Source organism: Thalassophryne amazonica, chromosome 8, assembly GCF_902500255.1.
Source record: "Thalassophryne amazonica chromosome 8, fThaAma1.1, whole genome shotgun sequence".
Taxonomy (NCBI): Eukaryota; Metazoa; Chordata; class Actinopteri; order Batrachoidiformes; family Batrachoididae; genus Thalassophryne; species Thalassophryne amazonica.
The window spans coordinates 7,479,095-7,504,577 of NC_047110.1; the positions used below are offsets into that span (position 1 = coordinate 7,479,095).

Here is a 25,483-nt window from a genome sequence, read left to right on the forward strand (position 1 = left end):
GTCCTTTTTTGACTCGGGGGTGTTCCTTCTTTCCTTTTTTGACTCGGGGGGGTTCCCTTTTTTTTTTTACTCGGGGGCGTTCCTTTTTTTACTCAGGGGTGTTCCTTTTTTTATCAGGGGCGTTCCTTTTTTTACTCTGGGTCGTTCCCTTTTTTTTTTTTACTCGGGGGCGTTCCTTTTTTTTACTCAGGGGCGTTCCTTTTCTTTACTCGGGGGCGTTCCTTTTTTTTTTTTTTTTTACTCGGGGGCGTTCCTTTTTTTTTTTTTTTTTTTACTCAGGGGCGTTCCTTTTTTTACTCAGGGGCGTTCCTTTTTTTACTCAGGGGCGTTCCGTTACGTCCTGAAGATGCGGCGAGACGTCAGTGTGTTGTCAGCAACAGAGGCAGCTCGTCTTCTTCAAAGCTGGACATTTAGCCTTTAAATTGCCTTCTACATTCCGCGGTTCTTCGTTCATCTCGTCGTTTTACAATGACCACTAAAGTGAGCCGTTTGAATTCCGCCGTGTCTGCTGACCAGTACCTCGGTAGGCTGTGTGTATTTGACTGTTAGCTAGCTGCACTTCAACTGAGGTGATCATCACAGACTGTGTGTGTGTGTGTGTGTGTGTGTGTGTGTGTGTGTGTGTGTGTGTGTGTCAGAGGCGGTTTCTCTAAAATGTCAAAAAATTAAATGGTCAGTTATGTTCAGTTTGTTATCATTTCATTGACTACAAATGCGTTAGAACCACTGATCTCTATCTAATACTGGATCATTAGCCAATATTTTTGAAGCAAATCGGCCGCCTGGACGCTCTTTTCTGCTGATCTTTAATGAGGCGCACACAACTTTATTCTTTGTAATTTTGTTAAAAAATAACCTTCATGTGCAGCCATAAACTGCACAAATCGCCAGTTCAGAGGCTGTGGATGAACATTTCACCTGTGAGTATGATTGAAATGGGAAGTAATGAACAATGATTTGAAAAGTTCTCTCCCTTATTCCAACATATAGGCAACGATTATTAACTCTAACCCTTATTAACTCCACATGTGTAGCCACATGTGGTGTTTTGTGTTGGACAAACTATTTTCAGACATTTATTGGGTCAACTTGTGCATAGTTTGGAGCTTTAGGTGTTTGAGTTTTATTACTTACATTAGTCTGAAGCTCACAGAGCTAATGTGTAATAAATGTAAACTCGTAATGTCTACTAAAAGCACAACCTGCTTATTTGATCCTATACCAACAAAACTGATTGAGTGGTGTCACATTGAAAATCTACTGTCTTTAGCCTACCGCCGTTTCAAGGTTGTTTATGATTGTTTTGCCTTTAGACTAGATCTATATTCAGTCATATTTCCCCATAAAAAACAATTATTGGTGAGTTTTATATTATCTTGCTCTAAGACTGAATGTTTGTGGACTGCATAAAAATGATATTTTCGGGACTTTTTGCAGTGTAAGTAGGATCTGCATGATCAATGCAGCTGATAATTGAGTGAACTGATGGACGCACTCCATGCAAGCCAGTATTTTCTCACGGGGCAGGGCTGGGATCAGCGTTACCGCGATGACTGTGCTAGCGAGTGGGCTGGCGCAGTAAGGGTCGGGGAAGAATGTCGCCGGCTGTCGATGTCGCCGCTGATCTGAGCATGCAGAGCTGTATCTCGCATTCATTGCAGCTTACCTTTGGATGTTGAAACCAGGATGTGTATAACAGTAACATTACTAACACATAAAATCAATTTCAGTTGAGTAATAGCTAGTATTGCATTCACTCAACGCGCGGGATCGGACTGAAGGCGCTAGCGCTCTGTCTTCTCTCTTACGTCACGGCAATGTCCCGGATGTACAAACAGTTTTTGCGGAGGGCCAAATTTTAGCTGCAAATTTGTCATTTTTAAACAAAGATTTCTCCGCTGAATTACAAATTTGGGCTTACAGATTTACTTTACTGGTCTTATAAATACATATCAGCTATTTCTTTCTGAGATCTGACCACATTTATTTCAGTGCAGGTCTCCTTTAAAAAGCCGGGGGATTGGGGGATGCTTAGGCTCCCCCCCCCCCCCCGGAAGCTTTTGCATTATGGGCATATATAGGGCCTTCTTTGTTAGTCTAAATTAATATACCACAATCTGGAGTCCAGACAGAAGAAGAGAAAATCTCTGTGTTTCAAAATGTGAGGAAAGTGTTTCCACAAACGCCACCAATTTGAGGTTGAAGCTGCAGAGGAGACCTTCATATGGTTAAATGTCCTGAAAGTCCAGCTCACCTGTCGTCTCGGCAAACTTACACCTGCTGCTATGCTTCTAAATAAAACAAAGGCTCTTCACACAGCAACTATTTTATTATTTCAAAAAACCTTTTCCTTGCTTTAGCATGAAATGAAGGAACCATTAAACATGTCCATGAAGTCAAAGTTCAGTCAAAAAGACATTTGCACAGGTAGAAGAAGCCTCACCCCTATTGTGTATAATTTTAAAATATTCACAATTACTAAAATAGTGAAATTCATATTTTAGCAATTACTCTGTCCTGATTACAACATTAAAAGCAATCACATAGTCGATGAGGGTGTGATTTAATGTTGAAATGACTAAATTAAAAAATAATTTAATCATGAGAAATCCTAATGAACAAACACACTGTAGTTGTTGATCCATCATCTCCTGTTGTGTTGCTAATAAATATTTATTTCTGATGTCTTTTTTCCTTGTTGAAATGCAGATATGAATTAATGAATCTACCAGACTTAAAAATATACACATTACCTTTCATGCTATTTTGTCTAAAAATAAATGTCCAAGGGTCATTATCATGTTAATCAAGAAATCACCTCACCTGAAGCAACAACAACAGATGAGTTATGGTTTTAATTTACAGACAAACATCAAAGATTTTTAAAGAATCTTCTTTTTTTTACTTAAAACTATTTTAATTGCAAGTTATTTAATGTAAGAAAAAACCCCATATAGATTTTCTTGAATAAACTGCTGGGTATAAATTAGCAGTTCTGATGTTCCTGACACATATCTACACTATTCTGTGTTTTGGTCTGATGCCTTGTTTCTTTTGGCTTTAAAGTAAGGCATTAGATTTAAAGTAAGACAAAGATTAATTTAAAAAAAACTATGGCTTTACTTCACACAATTTGGCACTCAAAATGCAGGCAATAGTGTTTCAGAGCATTATAAATTTAAAAATCTAACAGGGGAAGCTGGCCCCACTCTCCCCTTATCCTGCAGCACTCAGCACGTGGCCCACTGCAAGGAGAACTTTAACGGCTGTACGAGAACATTTCCTCCAAGAACTTTTCCCATACGTGCAATGATCCACACCAGAGAACCTTTGTGCACAGTCCCATGGAAAATGCACGTCATGAGGAACAGAAAAAAAAGAAAAACGGTGTGAAACGGTGGACGATTTTCTTTTCTTGCCCGCAGAGTCTGGTTGTGACTTTAAACAATAGAAAAATGAGTCACAACTGTTTAGAGTTTAGATGTTTAGATAATTTTATTGTCATTACAACAAGTGCGTCGCATGAGATGAGTTCGTATCAGTCAGATGAATGTGTATCAGTTACTGTCAGTGTGTGCATAATGTCTGGAGTTGCCATGACAACATCAGACTGTTGGGGAGGGCGGAAGATAAGAAGGTTCACTAAGGCCATAGAAATTCTTCTGGAGGAAAACAGCGGGGTGTTTTGACCTTTGGAGGCTGATAAGCTTGCCATGTTTAGGGCTGAGCAACCAAATCCAATTTATGAGTATTCCCTGGTCTCCGACATCTTCCTTTGCAAGGCGTACATTTGCTCCAAGATGTTATCCAACTCATGTTTGAGTTCAAGGGTTAGTGCAGTCTGAGAATGTGTCGCCTTGCCCAACTCATTAATCATGACGGACAGGTGAGGGGTTGTGGTTCTGGTGGCAGCCATCTTGGCAATTCTCCGGTAGGTCAGGGCAGCACATAAACCAATAAGTACCAGCCCTCCTACGATAAATCCAAAGATAAATAGATCCTCGACGTCCTCCACAGAGAATGATATCAAGCACACGACACGCCATTTCTCCCAGGCGTCGAGAACACAGCCCACAGGGTAGATTCTGGGCATGCAGGGTCCCCCGGTCCTGATTTCCTTGTTGAAAAAATGGTGTCCATAGCGTTCAGAGACCAGCTGATCAATTCCATGGGTAATCCAATATAGTTTGAAGAATTCACAGTCCGGTGAAGTAGGGACTTTGAAATGATGGGGAGGTGATGGTCTCGTGGCTAAGGCGTTGCGCTTGAGACCAGAAGATCCTCAGTTTGAATTCCAGCCTGATTGGAAAATCACTAAGGGCCCTTGGGCAAGGTCTTTAATCCCCTATTGTGTGTAGTGAGCTCCTTGTATGGCAGCACCCTGACACTGGGGTGAATGTGAGGAATTATTAGTAAAGCACTTTAAGCTTCTGATGCAGATGGAAAAGCGCTATATAAATGCAGTCCATTTAAGGTTGGAGCAGAGATGGAGGAGGAGAGAGGAGGAGATGTGACTGCCCTCCCCGGAGTCACAAGCAAATTTAAAGATTAATCTTTAAATGGGTTTGACTGAGGTTGATGAAAAAAATTATCATTTCTGTAGGTTGATTTAGGACCCGCTGTGGGTCCACAATCAGAAATGATCATCATTTCTGATCATTAGAAATGAACAGAAATTCAAATTTTCCAGTTACACACCCTTGGAAATGGCGTAATGGCCCAACTGCAGCGTATTGTTTTTCATGCAGCAGCATAATGGGATGTTACGCTGTTATAATGCTGGTCAGAACCATGTGTACCCAGTAGGCTGTAGGCTGTCCATGAATATCTGCGGCTGTCACTGACTTGAACTTGTCACTAAACTGTGTGTGTGTGTTGAAGTGTATTTTTTAGTGTCCGGGGGACACAGCGTGGAGCTGCTCTGTAATCAAACAGAAATCCACCTGTTTTTAATTAAATGTGACAAACCACAGGACAAGAAACATGTATGGACAAGCTCTGTCTCCATCTTAACACCCTTTTTAATGTCAAAGTTTAAAAATCAAGGAGAACACGAACATGACGGAGCGCAATGTTTGTGCCACAAACGTAAATCTCCGCTTTTATTTTCACCCTCCGCTCAGCTGAGTGCTCCCAAAATGACAGACGGTTGTGATTTCTGCCATTTAAAATGTCAGCAAATCTGCAGTGGCTAGATTGACAGGGACAGACTCCCTCACTGCGCCACAATGACATATAGTTAACTTAAAATGATTTTAAGTGATCAGCTTTACATGAGCCCTGATCCTCAGCACGTACATAAAGTGTTTTGATTCCTTTATCCAACAGCTTCCACTGGAGCTCTGTTGATGGAGTGTGAAGGGAAAAGTGGAGATTTACCTTACTTCCGTTACACACACACACACACACACACCCCCACACCATTTAGTGACATGTTCAAGTTGGTGACAGCTATGAACATTCATGGACAGACAGCCTACAGAAACTGTGAGTACAGTTTAGAAATCTGTGGCCTCTCAAATACCTCCTATGACAGATGCATCGACTGAGCTGAGGATGAAGATTGTGGCCAGACTAAAGCAGACAGTAGCAAGACCAAGAGTACACGGACAAAGTCCCATCAGAAGAGATGCTTGCAGACATTAACCCAGCTGTCCTCACCATCCCCACAACCAATATTACAGAAACCAATGATCTCATATGCGCCACTGCCACAGTAATCTTTGACACACTTGGGTATAAGTTCAAGAATGCCACCCAAAGGGAGAGCCCACCATGGAGAAGAAGATTGGAAGCCCAAATCCAGGAAGAATTTTAGCCAACTACCAGGGGTACAGAAAGGCATCATGACAGGCAGATTCTGGATGCATATGAATTGCAACAAGATGTGCTGAGACCATGGAAAGTGCCAAACAAAGGTGCACAGCTCTGGCTACTTGGCTGAAGAGATACACCAGACAAACAGAGGCCAAGAAAATAAATGGCCTGTTCTCCAATGATCCATTCAGGGTGTACTCCCAGCTGAAAGTGTTATGGTTAGAGGTTTGGGTGGAACCCAAACATTTCAGACTATGAACCCAAACGCGGGGAGCTGGACACGGAGAGGAGAACAAAGGAAAAGAGATTTATTTATAATAAATAAATGAAAATTGCTGCACTGCGGAGTGCATGCAGTATGGAGAGTGGCCCACCATCTAGCAGTGAAATTAGGGAGCTGCAGTATCCAGTCAGTCTTGAAGGAATGTGTCAACAAAGGATTCTGAGACCAGGGCCAGGTGGGACGTTTGCCTCTGCAACCAGGAAGTAAGGAAGAAGACACAGTGGGTGAGTTGAATGCACTCGTAATGCTGGAGTCCTACACAGTCACAGTTCATAAAAGATATAAAGCAGGTTGTTGCAGAGTTCAGGAAATACAGTTCTTAGGAAATACAGTTCACTGTTCAGCAATAGTTCATAGTTCATATGTTGTCTCCACAGGTTAGAGGTCAAGTGCTGCATTTTGAAGCGCAATACCAGTTAAGAAGGACTTGATACAGCTGGACTGGGTTCTTCAATTGTTTGATATCAGAGTTCACGACATTGTGGGGAATCCCTGCTCAAAGGGCCCATTTATGTGAAATTGCATATTTATATGGGGCGTGGCCAGGGACGAGTTTGGCTCCACACTCAATTCCACGTTCAATGGGATGTACAAATGGAACGTGCGTGAATTCATGCCAACGCACACTTTGATGCATCTGAATATATTTGTGCTTACGCCAGATTCAGGGTTTTGGCATACGCCAACTTTTAGTAGAAAGTCCACGCAAGTCTTTGTACATGAGGCCCCAGGACTCTAAGACCAGGCAGACCAACCTGAGCACATCTTAGATTGACTACAGGGAGGCCTATGACTCAGTGCCTCACAGATGGATACTGGAGTACTTGGCACTGTACAAGGCTAAGAGTGCGCTGATAACCTTCTGTTATGTGTCGGACGCAGTCGGAGCACCGACCAGCGTTTGACAGTAGGACCCAGCATAAAGGAAACAGAGCACGGTTCAAAGGATAACAGAATTTAATAACATAACAGTGAGTGCTCCATTAATAACAAATAAGTGCGCGGTCTGGCGAGGTGGAAAAACGGTGCGCTCCCAGCAGCACAAACGGTCCGGAGCCAGAACAGTTCGGACCCAAGGACCCCGCCGACACCCCCCAGGTGGCCGCGACCAACCGAGTCTGTGAAAGAAGAAACCATAATGTGAGTCCACCACTCCACACACAGAGAGACCACTCAAAGGTGTACATAATAGCAAACACTTCCTGGCTTAATCACCAATCAGCTTCCCACCCTGCAGGCATGGAACACCCAGTTCAATTCTCCACTGCAGTGGAAGCTGATTAAACGACTAACATAACAGCTCAATATAATAAGGTGTGAGGGACACCACATCTACTGACTGTACTCATGTTAGTCACAAAACCTAAAGTACCTCAGGAAGTGTGCTGACGAGCGTGAGACCTCACCCCCTCCTCTTTCACAGACCATGGCATCAAACCTGGTACGGTCTCTGCGTCCATAAAGATGAGATGGTTCTCCAAACGTCGATCTCACCCGTCTGGTCACAAGGTCGAGTCTCTGGCAAATACACACTGTGTACTCCAGACTTAAATGCAACCATGCCCCAATCCATACAGATGCACCACAGCTGTGAGTCCTGATGAGCTGCACATGACCAGCCTCAGGTGATCAGGGTGAGGTCCTAATAACTCAGCCACACATCAGCCACTCAGTCCTGAACGCATGCCACCTGGAAGGAAAAACAGAAGACAGAAACAAAAGCCAGCCAGGCACCCCAGCCACACAACACCTTCATCAGGAACTGAATGGGACTGTAGAAGATGTCACTGGAGGCCAACTCCACAAGTCACCATCAACTGTGAAATATACAGTAGTGTTCAGAATAATAGTAGTGCTATGTGACTAAAAAGATTAATCCAGGTTTTGAGTATATTTCTTATTGTTACATGGGAAACAAGGTACCAGTAGATTCAGTAGATTCTCACAAATCCAACAAGACCAAGCATTAATGATATGCACACTCTTAAGGCTATGAAATTGGGCTATTAGTAAAAAAAAAAAAGTAGAAAATGGGGTGTTCACAACAATAGTAGTGTGGCATTCAGTTAGTGAGTTCGTCAATTTTGTGGAACAAACGGGTGTGAATCAGGTGTCCCCTATTTAAGGATGAAGCCAGCACCTGTTGAACATGCTTTTCTCTTTGAAAGCCTGAGTAAAATGGGATGTTCAAGACATTGTTCAGAAGAACAGCGTAGTTTGATTAAAAAGTTGATTGGAGAGGGGAAAACTTGTACGCAGTTGCAAAAAATTATAGGCTGTTCATCTACAATGATCTCCAGTGCTTTAAAATGGACAAAAAAAACCAGAGATGCGTGGGAGAAAACGGAAAACAACCATCAAAACTGATAGAAGAATAACCAGAATGGCAAAGGCTCACCCATTGATCAGCTCCAGGATGATCAAAGACAGTCTAGAGTTACCTGTAAGTGCTGTGACAGTTAGAAGACACCTGTGTGAAGCTAATTTATTTGCAAGAATCCCCCACAAAGTCCCTCTGTTAAATAAAAGACATGTGCAGAAGAGGTTACAGTTTGCCAAAGAACACATCAACTGGCCTAAAGAGAAATGGAGGAATATTTTGTGGACTGATGAGAGTAAAATTGTTCTTTTTGGGTCCAAGGGCCGCAGACAGTTTGTGAGACAACCCCCAAACTCTGAATTCAAGCCACAGTTCACAGTGAAGACAGTGAAGCATGGTGGTGCAAGCATCATGATATGGGCATGTTTCTCCTACTATGGTGTTGGGCCTATATATCGCATACCAGGTATCGTGGATCAGTTTGGATATGTCAAAATACTCGAAGAGGTCATGTTGCCTTATGCTGAAGAGGACATGCCCTTGAAATGGGTGTTTCAACAAGACAATGACCCCAAGCACACTAGTAAACCAGCAAAATCTTGGTTCCAAACCAACAAAATTAATGCCTCACAGATGTGAAGAAATCATGAAAAACTGTGGTTATACAAGTAAATACTAGTTTAGTGATTCACAGGATTGCTAAAAAAGCAGTTTGAACATAATAGTTTTGAGTTTGTAACGTCAACAGCAGATGCTACTATTATTGTGAACACCCCCTTTTCTACTTTTTTTTTAACTAATAGCCCAATTTCATAGCCTTAAGAGTGTGCATGTCATGAATGCTTGGTCTTGTTGGATTTGTGAGAATCTACTGAATCTACTGGCACCTTGTTTCCCATGTAACAATAAGAAATATATTCAAAACCTGGATTAATCTTTTTAGTCACATAGCACTACTGTTATTCTGAACACTACTGTAACAAGGTGATGCACTGTCCCCACTGCTGTTCCGCATAGGCCTCAATCCCCTCAGCCAACTCATCACAAAGAGCAGTTACAGCGATCAATTCAGGAGTGGAGCAACCATCAGCCACCACCTGTACATGGATGAGATCAAGCTGTATGCCAAGAGTGAGTGAGACATTGACTCAATGATCCACCTCACCAGGATCTACAGCAAGAGTATTGGGATGTCATTCTGATTGGATGAGTATGACTGAATGGTGGCAGAGAGAGGAATGGCAATCCGGACTGGGGGGTTGGAGCAATGGAAGGAGGGAGAGTTAGGACTAGTGAGTGTCAGCTATAATCCAGGATGAGACGAGGAGCATCCATGAATACATCAGAAATATGGCTGCCCGAGATCAGCTGCTACAAGAATGTTTCAGACAGCTGAAGACAGATGGTGATAAGGAACAGGAGGAGGAGATATCATGGAAAATCAAGCCCCTCCATGGGATGTGTCATTAACAGACAGAGGAAGTGGCCGACATCAAGAAGACCCACCAGTGGCTAGAACAGGCCGGCCTAAAGGACAGCACAGAGGCTCTGATCATGGAACCACAAGAGCAAGCCCTAAGCACCAGACCGATAGAGGCAGAAGTCTACCACAGTGTACCAAATATTCTCCTTATTGAGTCATTTTCATGGAGTTGAATTTATGAAATTTATGTTTATGGTTCAGGTGAATCGAGCACATCACTAACGAAGGTCAGCTGGATGAATCCTGAAGTGTTTCTGTTACAGTTCTTTAATGAAAAAGAAAGAGTGCTCTGTCAGGACTCGTGATGGATTGAGACTGGAAGCAGTAGGAGACCAATGCAGACTCACAGACATGGTTGAATAAAAGGTTTTATCTTGTGACCAGGCAGGAGATTCAGTACACAGGTAGTCAGATAACGAGGCAGAGGTATCACACAAGGGTACAGGCTGGGACGTGGTCAGTAATATGAGCTGAGGTCATACCAACGGCGTCGAGGAGTATTGCAGGCAAAAACAGAGGCAGAGTCAAAATACAAGCTGAGTTCAGGATTAAGGCAAGATGGAGGTCGGAGCAAACAAGCAAGGTCAAAACACTAAGAAGCAAACAGGACATGAACTAAAGGCGAGAGAGTGAACAAAGTCAACCGTCGAGCAGTGAGCTGTGGAACCGCGAGGGTTTAAATAAGGACCAAACTAATCAGGTTGATGTGAAGCAGGTGTGTGGAAGGTTCTGGAAAGGGGTGGGGTTTTGTGAAACAAAGAAGAGGGAAGAAAGGCAAGAGAGTGTGGGAGGGCAAAACAAAGCGGTGCAAAGCAAGAGAAGTGAGTGTTAAAAAAACTAACTGTGAGAAACATGACGTGTTCAAGACAGACAAGTAATTAACGTGAGCAAAACAAAAGGGGCAAACCTAAGAACTAACGTGACAAGTCAAAAAGGTGAAAACAAAAAACTAATTATAACTAAAACTAGAATGAAACTGTTACTGACTGGTACAGAAAAGTGAATACAATAAAAATGGCAAAACAGACTATTGGTTAAACAGAAAATAAGTGATGAACAGAAAACAAAACCAGTGTCTACTGAATAATGCAATAAACGACAAATGGAACATAATCTGATGAGCAAAACCAAAGATAAATAATAACAAAACGTGTGACTAAGCATTATACAATAAATGTGATGAACAGAACTAAACTAAGACTAAAGAAACCCAAAGGACCATCAGTAAACAAATACAAAAACAAACTACACAATAAATGATAAGCAAAGAATGAACCAGTGACGAAAGTGTAACACAAGGAAAAGCAACAGATAACTGAATGACTTCAAACTAAATGATGAGGTGCTGAATGAAACCAGTGACTAAATAGTAAACAAAGCAAAACAACAAACAGAACCAAACTGAGACTAACATGATAAAGTATGAACATACGAAAAGCAAAATCAGAGAAAATTATGCAAGGACGAGGGCCTAAACCATGAGCCGGGGCTGAGCATGACGTTCACAATGCGCATGGTCCAGGACCAGAAACATACTGTGACAGACTCTGAGAGGTTTTATGTTAATGAAGTGGAATGTTGTGCAAAAGCCCACCAGTCGTCTTGTGTAAACCTGGTCGTCGTCCAGCAGGGAACAAAACCAGGACCAGGTGATGATTCCACAGTACAGGAAGTCATTAATGTCAAATCAGAGTGGTGGGTGTAAGCGTCATATGGATGGTTTACTGGTGGTCATTAAATGTTTTCAGTGTCCAAATAATAATGGGCTTAACTGTTAATCATACTAAATACGATGTGTCACTTTTTCTGTGCTACAGCGGACAGTAAGGTGCTGTTCTACCTGAGCGACGCAGTCAACCAGCTGCTGGAACACAAGGAAGAATACACTCAATTTGGCGTAGTGCGCTACTTTGCTGAATAGTATGTTCCCCTCACTCACCCCATGTCCATCTTTCTGCAAGACATCATTTAAAAATTAACTGCCAGCTCCTCAGAGACAGGAATTTGTCTTTTTCTTTTGTCTTTGTAGCTTTAGCAGTGTGAAGAACGGCAATCACGTCCTGTTTCGAGAGTATAACTTTGTCAGAGCCACTCCTCACAACAGAGCCTCCTTTATCAAAGTCTTCTGGAGATGCTTTCGACAGGTCGGCAAGAGAGGAGGTGAGACAACAGCAGTCGGGACAGAGTCCTTTCTCTTTTTTGGTCTACTGCATGTCACCAAACAAAAGTACTGGAACAGGAAGACCACACATTTGATAAAGTGCGCGTACGAGTGGTCTAGACATTTTGTCTGCTGTCATCCAAACCTACTATGAAGCAGTTTTAGCCTGAAAATTCTGTAAAATACACATTAAAATTGTGTTGGCATTATTCTGTTTAAATATTACAGTTCCAGTTGTAACACAATTCCAAAACAGCAAAACAATATCATTCATTCAAGATAAGATCCTTATGTCTTGTTGTGTTGTGTCCAGGTTACTGCACTGAACTAAAGTATCGTGTTTCCTGCGATCATGTTTGGGTTCACGTGTCAATCGCTGATAGTTTTTTTTTTTTTTTTTTTTGTCCATTGCAGTGTGCTTTTGTGTACTGTGCTGCATGATGTAAATGACCTGCATTTTTATCGTGCTTTCTTGATCAAAGTACTTTACAGTGATGCCTCACATTCATGCACACACTGACACAGTGACGTCTGGGTGTTGTCATGCAAGACGCTCAGCTGATTTAAATGGTTTTATTGCAGACTTGCTGTCCGTCCTGGAATTCAAGTCTCTGCTGCAGTTACTGTGTCCTGACTTTCCAGTGGAGATAGTTCAAAGGGCAGCCAGGTCAGTCCAAAACAAGTTCCATTGTTGACATTTTAAGGCTTAAATTATTTAATTTCATCAGGTCTGTATTGTGCTTTTAATGACTGCATCATTTAGGTGCTTTGTTTATTTGCTGTAATGTGCGAGAATGAGTCATTATGCAAGTGCCACATCAGTGCCCAGAGCTTTTATCATCCAACCCTAACAAGAGAATTTTAAGATGTAGGGCTGTATTTTCATTTGGAATATGTACCAGTCACTTTGTTCACTATGCGGTGGCAAATACCGGACCAAAGGCTGCTGTGTGTACAATAAGATTGACTTTGCTGTGTTTGTTATCCCATGGAATTAGCTGAGACTGCAGTCCGTGTCAATAATGCATTAAAATATGAAGTAACATATTGTTTTTACCTCTGACATGTCCAAAAACCACATCGACAAGTTAATATTGAAATCAGCCCTCTGCATTTTTCTGCAGTGTGAACACTGGATTTATGGCTAACTTTATGTAAAACCCTCGTCATACTAGAGGCAGAATGAGCCTGAATGCCAGCCGGCCTCCATTCAGGCAAAGTTAAGGCGCATTCCAAAAAACGTCTGATAGGTATCTGAGTGCATTCCAAACAGTCTGGTTAATTTGCAGCCAGCCCGAATGTAGAGCACATGCACCCACCAACACGTGTGTTCTAGGTGGAAAAAACTCAAATGGCAGTCAAGGTGGCCTCTAACTGCATTTAGACTGCATTCTAAATATTCTCACAGAGTCGAAACAGCATTTGGAACAGTCTGATCACACTTGAGAGATATTCGTCATGGTCAGGCACGTCAAATCCTGCTGTCATGTCCTGATTGTGCCACGGATGAGCCGTTCATGCCCCTCCACTGGATCCCGTTTGGGGTGTGCAAAGGAAATATTGTTATGTGCAATGTCTGTAGCATCCATTCATCTTGTACACTATACATTGTGCAATCAAACCGAAAGCACCATGTGTCACTGCCAGTCAATGAGTCTCAGATCTGTGGAGTAGCACTCACATCTGAATGGGGTGTTATATCCATAATGAACCTTATATTACAGATATATTGTCATTCCCTCCCATGGTTTAGATAATGTATGTGATATATTATGTTCATCATAGCTGTAACACCACGAGCAGACACATCGTGCTGCTGCTCCACAGTGAGTCAATGTGCTTCAAAGGCACGATGCAGCACAGTGCAGCTGAACGCTGTGTCACAGCAGTAACACACATTTTATGAAATGTACACCAGCAAACGCTTTAGGCGGAAGGACATTCCAACTGTATTGTCAAGCCATTACATATTAAAAAAATAGAAAAGCACCTTTGGAACGGCTCCAGATGCATCTCACAGCGCAGGGCGAACAGCCTGCAGCCTGTGATAACATCGCTGTCATCCTGTGAGCGCCATGAGATGGTTACATCAGCCAAGTGTCAGCAGCACAGGCCTCGTCCACCCTCGTCCCATATAACGTGGCGTTCAGCGGCGCAACACGCGCCATCCAGCCGTACAGCATGACACCCTGCTGGGCATCATGGCATATAACATGCGATCGCAAAGTTTTCTTGTTCTTTCTTTCCTGTAACTTTTTTTTGTATTGATTTTGTGGTGTGTAAATGAGTGATTTTTTTTTTTAAGCATTGGTTCCTAATAAATTCAATTCAATAAAAAAAAAAGTCCAGACAATACATCTTGTGAGGCATTAACTGATTGGCAGGACATATGTGAACCGTGTGGTCATTTTATGGACATAATATCCTGGAGAGGGGAAAGGCGTGAAGTTGTATCAACTGATTGTCCTGCTACGTGTGCGTGAGCTCTCTTCGTCTGATTGCTGTGCTGCTCATGCATGAGCTCACATCATCTGATTGCTTTGCTGCTCGTGCATGAGCTCACATCATCTGATTGCTTCTCGATGGATTTCTGATAGCGAAATTTCTGATGGCGCGCTCTTCCGGGCGGCTTTGGTATCCAGCTGCTTCCTCTGAGCTTTTCCTCCGGTGGATTTCCGGGCGATCTGCTTGGTTCTGGCCATATTAAAGCTTCCTTCAGATCTGCTCTGCCTATTCTTCTGAGCCAGGTCTCTCTGCATTGTTTAGAAAGCTTGTTACACTCCATTACTTGATACACAATAACTGCTAGCAGCCTGTAAAATGAATTGTTTGAACAACTAACAGCACAAAAGTTGACCATTGTTGAAGCTTCTCCAATTTTTCACCAGATGCACGTAACGTATTATAGCAGCCACCGCGTCGTAATCCAAAGTGGCCGCGGGGCGCAAAAATCACGTAACTCATACGTCACATGAAAACTCTCTATATACAGTTCAATCGACCCCCTCCCCCCAAGTTCAATGGCATAAAAGTTACGGTTGGTACAGACCCAGAATGGTCTCTTGTTCTCAGGCAGAGAACAAGAGCTCCTGAAAAAAGGAGCCATAGAACGGTTCCACAGTTTGGATCACTGAAGAGGGTTCTATTCAATTTATTTTCTAGTTCCAAAAATGGATGCTGGTTTTCGTCCTATTCTCGACCTCAGAAATTTAAATCAGTACATGAAGATGCTGCGTTTTCGCATGCTCCACACCAAGGATGTTCTCCAGGCAATTTGGCAGGGTGACTGGTTTACCAGTGTGGACCTGAAGGATGCCTATTTTGACATTCCAGTGTCACTTCATCACAGGCAGTTCCTCTGGTTTGTCTTTGAGGGTCGGGCGTACCAGTGTAGAGGCCTCCCTTCTGGACTATCCCTCCTCTCCCCGTATGTTCACCAGGTCCATGGCAGCAGCACTTTCTCCTTTGCAGACTTGTGGGATATGGATTCTTCCATATCTAGATGACTGGCTTCTGTGTGCTCCTAGCCAGGAGCAAGCACTCAATGAAACTTTGACCCTACTGAACCATGTGTCGCAGCTATGTCTTTCTGTGAATTTCACAAAGAGTGCCTTGACTCCAAGCCAACACATGGTTTTTATTGGCATTGCGATCGACTCACTGGTAATGAGAACTCGCCCATCCCTGCAAAGAGTGGATGATATTCTCACTCTGGTCTCCTGTGTTCGCAGGAATGCAAGACTGACTTACGGTGTGCTCCACCAGCTGATGGGGAAACTGACTGCATTGTCGGCAGTTGTACCTCTGGGACTCCTGTCTTTGCGCCCCTTACAAATCTGGCTCAACAGCCTGGGCCTTGACCCCAAGCTGCATCAAAGCATGCAGGATAGTGCATCTTCCTTGCCGGTGCTTCCGACACCTTTGCCCCTGGGGAAATAAGGAGTTTATGACATGTGGTGTTCCTCTGGCTTCTCTGCCCTCCCGCTGGGAGGTCATTATAACAGATGCTTCACTTTTAGGTTTGGGTGCAATGTGGAACCACAGAATGGTCAGGGGTGTCTGGAGCCCTTGGGAGAAGCTTCAGGACATCAGTGGGCTAGAACTGCGGGCTGTCCACTTACCTCTGAGGCATTTCTCCATTGCCTTAGAGGGGAAACATGCTTGTTTGGGGCACCAGGTCTGTTCATTCCCTGAGAGAAGCCCAGAAGCTTCTCCAGTGGGCGTTATCTCACTTGCAGAGTCTCAGAACTGTGCATCTTCCGGGCATGCAGAACTATACTGCAGATTTGGTTTCACGACAGAAATCACCACCGGGTGAGTGGTGACTGAACCCGGGTGTGGTTCAAATTATCTGGGAAAGGTATGGCAAGGCGAATGTCGATCTGTTTGCCTTGAACGCCACAACACATGCTCATGCGCGCCTGTGGTTCTCTCTCTCAGAACCAAACGGGCCAAGATGCTCTGGCTCACCCTTGGCCGGGCCATCTACTATATGCATTTCCTCCTCTTCTGTTGATCATGCTTACACTACACAGGATATACATGAGCGATCCCACAGTGTTGCTGGTAACCCCATACTGGCCAGGCAGGACATGGTTCCCCATGATTCTAATGCTCCTCAGCGGGGAACCGTGTCCTCTCCCACAGAGGAGGGACCTTTTGTCGCAGTTGGACAGGGGCATTTGGCACCCTAACCCAGAACATCTTCAACTGCATGTGTGGCCCCTGAAGGGCCAGACTCCAAGCTGAACTCTTGTGATCAAGCTGTCGCGCAGACTCTACTGAACGCCCGTGTATCCTCCATTAGGACTTTATATGACATTAGATGGAAGCTTTTTAGCCCATGGTGCAGTACACAGGGTGTTGACCCAGAGCATTACTCTGTGCCAGTACTGCTTAGCTATCTTAAAACATTGTCTTTCTATCTCTGCAATTAAGGTTTATGTCGCTGCTGTCTCTGCTTGGCACATTATGATGGATGGTCACTCATTTGGGTCACACTCCCCGATATGCCGTTTTTTTAAAGAGGTGCACTTCAGCCTCCGAGGGTTGCACATGTGCCATTCTGGGACCTTCCGTTTGTCCTGGAGGACTTATGTTTTTCACCGTTTGAGCCACTGGGAGGCGGTGACTTCAGTTGGTTGTCTGTTAAGACTGCATTCCTCCTTGCTATTTGATCCACAAAACATGTTGGCGAGCTGCATGTCTTGTCAATTGCTGAGAACTTTGTGCGCTGGAATTCTGATGGGTCAGGGGTTACTCTATGGCCTCACCCTTCAGCCCCGTTTACACACAGACAGTAAGAGCTCCCGGAAGAGTCCCGGAAGAGTTTTTGGCCGTCTTAAGGATCACACGCCGTTGTTAACGCCGGCACTAGGGGGCGTGGCTTAGTTCCGGCTTTACCGGGAATTGTCGAAAAAATTATTCAACATGTCGAAAAATTCTGACGACAGCAACAATGCGAACAACGGCGTTTGATACTTTTTAATCGCCGTTTCATCCTGCTGCTTCCTGTAGTGCTGCAGTTCTCGTCGCGCCGCGATGACCGATCAGGGACTGAATATGTAGTGACGTGGAGATGTCTGGAGTTTGAAGATGTGAACATGTCCTGTATCTGGTAGCAGCCTGTGAGCAGGACCTATGTCTCTTTTGTCCTTTATTTTACAATCATGACAGAGTTTTTGGAGCGAGCAGCAGCACCACAGCAGCGTGGAGCGGAGGTTCTTTTTATTTTTATTTTACCTGCGTGCGCGCACGAATCGTCCTGGAGATTACTTTGCTTATTAGCTACACAGCTGTATAATAAAGCAAATGGTGACTGGCTTCTAAACACAATTATGACAGAGTTTTTTGGAGGAAAGATCGAGGAGGAGCCAAGCAGCAAACAGCAGCAGCAGGGAGCGGAGTATCTTTATTTCTTTCTTCTTCTTTTTTTTACGTGCGCGCGAGCGAATCGTCTGTAGAGAATATTTTATTAATTAACTACACAGATGTATCATAAAGCAAATGGTGACTGGTTTCTAAACACAATTATGACAGAGTTTTTTGGGGGAAAGAGCGAGGAGGAGCCCCGCTGCGCGCTCTCCGCCCCTTTCCACAGCGAAAACAGCCGGAACTACCGCGAACTTCGGTCTACGTACTACTCGCCGACAAAACCGTCTATGTGTAACCTGGGCTTTCCTTTTTACAAATGGCAGGTTTGGCCTTTCATGTTAACCAGCCTGTCACCTTGGATGTTTTTGCCCCTGTTCGTGTACTTAGACGTTACGTTGAATTTTTTTAAGGAGTGAGTAATGAGAAACACGTTCATTTTTTCAGTAACAACCTCAACACCTCTCCCAGGTCAGTTGTGTCCCACAGATGGAGTTAATATTAACTTTGACCAAAGATTTGATCAAGTCTGTCTTGGCCACCGCCATGTTGTTTCTTGCACAGTCTTGCAGGAGATGCGCCAGAACGTGGTATCACCTTCTCTGCTATGCTGTGACAAGTAATTCTAAATGTCTTGAACACACTTTTGGACATGTCTTTGTTGTGAAAGTGTAGTGACACGGACCCACAACAGGGGGCGCAAATGAACGGACAATAGGAGAAGTTAAATTTGAACACTTTACTGTTGTGAATGCCACAACTACACACAGCAGATTATAGAATGAATACAAAGTCAATTAATAAAGGTGTCGTGTGGGCAGGCTCGACGATAGGAGACGTCCGTCTGGAGAAGAACCGGAACCACACGATTTCCTCCGCCACCGAACCAGGAGGATACTGGAGCCGCCAGGTCCCGAGTCCCCCAGGTGGCCACCGTCTCCGCGTGTCGGATCTGGTACTGCTGGCGAAGAGCAAAACAGTCAAGTGTGGGTGTGTGTACACCCCGTAACAAGGATGGTGGTTATTCCACCTCCACCTCTAATCACACGCTCGTGCAGCTCCTGTCTAATTAGTTATCTGGCGGAATGCAGAGCGAAGCAGTCGCAGCATACGCCGGTCCTTCGGGAAGAAAGCTGCAACAATGTATCTACTGAAAACAACGTTAGGAATTCTCAGGCTGAGAGAGTTACCTCCTTGGAAGAACGATATCTCGGCGACGTGGTGGAGGTGTCGTCCTGCTTTTATTTGGGGTGAGGCGCAGATGATTGGTGACAGCTGTCATAGCCGATGAGTGACAGCTGTCAACCCGGCCGCTCTTGGGAGGTGGCAGCGCCCTCTCGTGCCTGAAGCCCGCACTTCAGACAGGGCGCCCTCTGGTGGTGGGCCAGCAGTACCTCCTCTTCTGGCGGCCCACACAACAGTCTTGAGGGGATTATATGGCTGCCAGAACTGAACACTAGGTGTCCTGAGGTGATGATTGGATGTCTTACCTGTCTTTGTGTGTGTGTTGTAGAATTGTCCTGATGGACGATGCCAGTGACTGTCTGATGTCTTTTTCTGACTTCCTGTATGCCTTCCAGCTCCAGTTCTTCTATCAAGGTACTTTGAATGTGTTCTACTGTCTCCAGGTTTTCAGGGTTTGTAATACTTACTGTGTTATTTTTTTTAACCTAAGCATGCTTACATTTCAGTTTTGTGTAGCTTCATACAACATGTGTGAGTTTATGTGTATGCAGTGTCTGTGTACTTCAGACTGTGTCCAGAAACATTTGGACATGGACAGTTTTTATTTTAGTTGAGAGTGGAACAAGACGTCTGCACCATCAGTGATGCACAGCTCTCAAGTGTCACACACTGACCGTGAGACGTGCATGTCGACCAGTTCACATGCTCACACCTTGTATTTCTCACACTGAGAAGTAAGGAGTAGTGTCCATCAAGCAGGAAACTCCCCCGAGTTTGTTTGTGAATTGCCACATTCGCGAATATGAAAATCACCTTCAAAATTCCAGTAGACAAAACTGGACAAACCTGTGATTTCTGGCCTTTTTTGATGAGCGGTAATGTCTTGTTTGTGCTGCATTCTGAATGTCACACTTCATCCGCAACAAAAACACACACATGCACAGGAAAAGGACACATGCTTGCCTCAGTGTGTTGTCTCTACTGATGTGAGCCGTTCTCGTAAAGCGCTGTGTGCACCATCGTTCACCTGTTTGTTTAATTAACGTTGAGACAACAGCTCAGTGTCTGAAATAGCAGATTTATTTATTTATTTTTAATTACAAGTGCGTGAACATGCTCAGATGAGTTTGTGCACAGTACACGCCGGGGCTGTAGACGTGGACATCATGAGCACTTTTATCCGCTGTGCAGCTCACGAAACTCGGTAAATAAAATGTTCAGTTTTTTTTTAACCTGTTCTCACTGAGTTTCTTAAAATATTGAGTAAAAAGCCGTGTCACAGCTGTGAATAAAATATAGCAACATTTAAATCCAATTAATAACACAACTATGGTCCTGTTACTGCAGGGGCAGATTACTGCACTACCGACCCAAATTCACATGGTTTATAAATGAGAAATGACTGTCCACAACAACACAACTGCTGTGGACCTTAAAAGAAAACAGCCTGTGTTCTCTGTGTCAGGAGGGTTAACAAGTGTCACAGTCACCGAGTTTTTGTTTGTTTATATATTTATTTATTTTGCAGTCTGTGTTGGTAAAGCGTTGTATGTTCCTGAAAAATAGCGAAAATTAAAAAGCGACAGTCAGTCTGCGAGCCTTAACCACAAGATTAATGAGCAAAACAGCATAAGAAGTGATGGACTTCACCTTTCTGCGAGGAGCTTTTTTAACGACTGTTTGTCATTGAGGCCGAGTGAGGCCGGACACAGCTGAAGGGGCTCGCTCGGCCACAGAGCCACAGCAGATGATCAGAGAGAGACAGCAGCCGCTATGATGCGCACTCAGTCACACTCAGCCTGAATTTCTTCACTTTTGGACATATACACACACCCACTTTGAACAATGGAGTTTCTACAGATTTGTCTGAGGTGAGTGAATAATCTAAAAAAAACTAAAAAAAACAAAAACATGACATTACTGCACTGCTGAAGTTCATCAGCTAACATTAGCCTGGTTGATGTTGAATCAGTAATCACTCAGTTGAGCTGAGTGAATGTTTTATATTTGTAAATTATTCAGTCTATTTTTATTTTTACCAAATAAAGCTACACAGTTTTTTCGTGATTACTCCTCTCACTACAAGAACAGTCCTAACTTTAAATAACTTAAATAATTTTATTTTTTTAACTATCTCGTATTCAGACAAAGAAAATAGAACAGCACTGTTTTATGTTTCTTTATATTTTAAGAAATATATTTCTTCACTTGTCCCACATCAGGAACATTTCAGCATCTGCTGTGCAGAGAATCTTGTTAAATATAGATGCGCTTCAAAAACTTCCAGTGATGGAGCTGAACACCAAACCCTGAAGTCCAGAAGGAAGAAGCAAACATCTCTGTTCTTCACAATGTGAGGAAAGTGTCCACCAAGCTCCACCAAGAGGTTGAAGCTGCAGAGGAGACCATCTGGTTAAATGTCCTGAGGGTCCAGCTCACCTGTCATCTCTGCAAACTTACACTTGCTGCTGTGCTTCCAAATAAAACAAAGGCTTTTTAAACAGCAACTCTAATTATTTGAAAAAGCTGTTTCCTTTTATTTTTTTTAACATTAAATGAATGAATCACTAAAAATGTCTGTGAAGTCAAAGTTCAGTCAATGAGACGCACAGGCAGAAGAAGCCCCGCCTCTATTGTGCATAATTTGAAAACATTCACAGTCATTGTCAAATTCATATTTTAGAAAATACTCTGTCTTTTTTCCTGGTTGAAATGCAGACATGAAGGAAGGAATTTACCAGACTTAAAATATACACATTACTTTTCATGCTATTTGTCTAAAAATAAATGTCCAAATCATCTCATCTGAAACAACAACGGATATGTTATGGTTTTAATTTACAAATGAACATCAAACATTTCTAAAGAATCTCTGTTTTTCTTTTTTTTTTAACTTAAAACTATTTTAATTGCAAGTTTTCTAATATAGGAAATGTTTTTAACTTCAAAATGTAAGATAATCAGAAATTAATATTAATGTAAAAAAAAACATATTTGTAATGATTTTCTTCAGAAAACTGCTGTGTGTAAATTAGCAGTTCTTGTGCTCCATTGGGCTTGATGCCTCAATTCTTTTGGCTTTTAAGGACGGCTGTAACAAAGATAAAAATCTTGGGTTTATTTAGCCAAATTTGGCCCTCAAAATACAGGAAATAGTGTTTCAGAGGGTTATAAATTTAAAAATTTTCCTGCCAAGCTCTCCCCTATGCTGTGAAAAAATCTTGGTGAGGACCCTGATCTCTCATGAGCCAGCTGTGGAAGAAAATCATAGGATTAGATGGATGGACAGAAGGACCTATGAAGCCCTGCGCTTCCGTCCCAGCTAACCGGTGGTCTCCTTCTTCATCAGCAACTTGAACAGAGAACAAAGCAGAAATCAGTCATCCAGAACAATCACTTCACAGTAGCACCTTCTCACAACAAAATAACAGGCAAAATGCTAACATTTTCTAATACATTCACAGGCAACACAGTCCTATGCTTCACTTACATTCTCCACATTTTGGATGTGATGAGACTGAGTGTTTCTCTAATAGTAATAGCAATTGTTGAGGCTGTCTGGAAAGAGTGATTCAATACAACTATTTGGAGAGACATTCTTTTCATTAATTGGTATATAAAGCTGAATGTAATCAGCGTTACAGTGAAAAGTAATTCATTAGCATTGCAATATCTGTCCAAGAAGTGCTATGTACAAAGTGAACAGCAGAGGATCTAGTCCAGCACCCTGCAGTACCCTATATTTTGCCGGTGCAAGATTTGAAGTCATGTTGTTACACAAGAAGCACTGAGATCAATTCAATAAATACTGTATGATGTCAACCATGAGACAACCTGAACAGTATGCCAAAATAGTTTTCAAACCTATCCAATAATATATTATAATCAATCATGTCAAATGCTGCAACAAGGTCAAACACAGGCAATGCAGCAGAGGATCATTCATCACTTAAGTGCTGTACCTGTGTAGTGATACATTCTAAATGTAGACTGAAGCAGCTCATTGTCAGCAACATGAGCCACAAGCTGCTGTGAATCTCCTTTTTTCAAGAATTTTTGAGCAGAAAAGTAGAATCTTTACTGCTCCGTGATTTGAAGGTGGATCTAGGTTGTTTCATGTCTTTATTGACCAGTGCCTAACAAAATCCTACCTATAATTTGTGTGGTGAGGATATTTGTTGCCACCCGGCGTTATTCCTCTAAGTGCTCTGCAGGAATGGGTCTGATCACTGCCCAAGTCTGCAATGGAATGCATTATCATCACGAGTATTTTCGAGTTGAAATTTTCTTCCACTGTCAAGCGTGGACCAATTTCTTTGTTACATACGTATCTCCAAGACTCATCTTCTTTCTTTATGATTGTTTTGGTCTAGTTAGCATGTCGCGGACTGTGAGAGTTCATTATGGTTGCCAACGTCATGTTTGTTGTTTTTAGTGGAAAGGAGAAATCACTATCAATCTAACACTTATCAATTAATAACAAAAATACTTCTTTTGTGTTTATCAGCAGATCAACTTTTGAGGTGCATACTGCCACCTATTGTATGGGAGTGTGTAGAATAATGCTATTAATGATTCAAAATCAGTACAATGCAGAACTTGAAAGTTATCTTAACACTTAAGAAACAGCACAGGTTTGGTCATTTTTGAACAATCATACAGCACTTTTAACTTCTTGCAGCCTAAAACCATAGCGATGATGCACTGATTCCAACTATCTGCTTACATTATTTTAAAGGAAAAACTGCTAATTTTGGAACTACTCTTGGAACCTCCACCCTCCAACACTGGATAGAAGAAACAAATGTAAACTAAATAAATGAAATTTAAACTTGCACTTTCTGTTTGTCAAACCATGCCATTGTGTAGAGTTCCTGGAAAGCATGCTGGAAATCTATCAGGAGCTGTTATCAGGAAAAAGTCCTAATACCGTCATCGTCCCAACTTCCACCTCCATTGAGCAGTTTTGCTTTGTCGGTGCCAAGGAAAATGAAAGGGAGGAGCTCTCTGGAGTGGATCCATCCACTTTGGCTCAGTGTATTGAGGCTGCATGTGACACGTTTAAACACAGGTAAAAACCAGCACACACTTCATGTACAGCATGAACAGCAGCAGCACATCTTCATGTTGGAACAGTGAAGGATTTACTCAAAAACAAGATGTTAGTCAAGAGGAGGTGGGCTTTGCTGTTGAACCTTCTCCTGAAGCTGGCCACTCATATGTTCTCCCACAGTTTGGTTAAAAATCACATCATATTTCAGGGAGTTAATCTTCAAGATGGGAAATCAGACACTTGTCCTGCAGTCAGGTCCTTAACGATTCTCACAATGATGCAAGATGTCAAGATGTACTTGTCGTATCAACTTTCTTTTAATTCAAGAAGTATGGAACCTGTCCATCACAGGTTCCATCCTTCTTGAATCTACACTCAACAAAAATATAAACGCAACACTTTTGGTTTTGCTCCCATTTTGTCTGAGATGAACTCCAAGATCTAAAACTTTTTCCACATACACAATATCACCATTTCCCTCAAATATTGTTCACAAACCAGTCTGAATCTGTGATAGTGAGCACTTCTCCTTTGCTGAGATAATCCATCCCACCTCACAGGTGTGCCATATCAAGATGCCGATTAGACACCATGATTAATGCACAGGTGTGCCTTAGACTGTCCACAATAAAAGGCCACTCTGAAAGGTGCAGTTTTGTTTTATTGGGGGGGGGATACCAGTCAGTATCTGGTGTGACCACCATTTGCCTCATGCAGTGCAACACATCTCCTTCGCATAGAGTTGATCAGGTTGTCAATTGTGGCCTGTGGAATGTTGGTCCACTCCTCTTCAATGGCTGTGCGAAGTTGCTGGATATTGGCAGGAACTGGTACACTCTGTCGTATACGCCGGTCCAGAGCATCCCAAACATGCTCAATGGGTGACATGTCCGGTGAGTATGCCGGCCATGCAAGAACTGGGACATTTTCATCTTCCAAGAATTGTGTACAGATCCTTGCAACATGGGGCCGTGCATTATCCTGCTGCAACATGAGGTGATGTTCTTGGATTGGCACAACAGTGGGCCTCAGGATCTCGTCACGGTATCTCTGTGCATTCAAAATGCCATCAATAAAATGCACCTGTGTTCTTCATCCATAACAGATGCCTGCCCATACCATAACCCCACCGCCACCATGGGCCACTCGATCCACAACATTAACATCAGAAAACCGCTCACCCACACGACGCCACACACGCTGTCTGCCATCTGCCCTGAACAGTGTGAACTTGGAAGTGATGATGTGTCCATCACCTGACTTGTCTCAAAAGAATCTGTTGGAAAATCGATGATTAAACATTATATCTA

At 43.0% G+C, this 25,483-nt stretch overlaps 1 protein-coding gene across 1 annotated transcript in view; it reads left to right on the top strand.

Moving 5' to 3' along the window:
* The first annotated feature begins 371 nt into the window (after positions 1–371).
* c8h11orf49 (chromosome 8 C11orf49 homolog) overlaps positions 372–25,483 on the top strand; it is a 37,488-nt gene continuing 12,376 nt past the window's right edge. The window contains exons 1-6 of the mRNA XM_034175714.1: positions 372–523; positions 11,721–11,823; positions 11,933–12,063; positions 12,647–12,731; positions 19,449–19,534; positions 23,990–24,191. Coding sequence (XP_034031605.1) covers positions 469–523; positions 11,721–11,823; positions 11,933–12,063; positions 12,647–12,731; positions 19,449–19,534; positions 23,990–24,191 — 662 coding nt within the window. The 5' untranslated portion in view covers positions 372–468. The remainder of the gene's footprint in view (positions 524–11,720; positions 11,824–11,932; positions 12,064–12,646; positions 12,732–19,448; positions 19,535–23,989; positions 24,192–25,483) is intronic.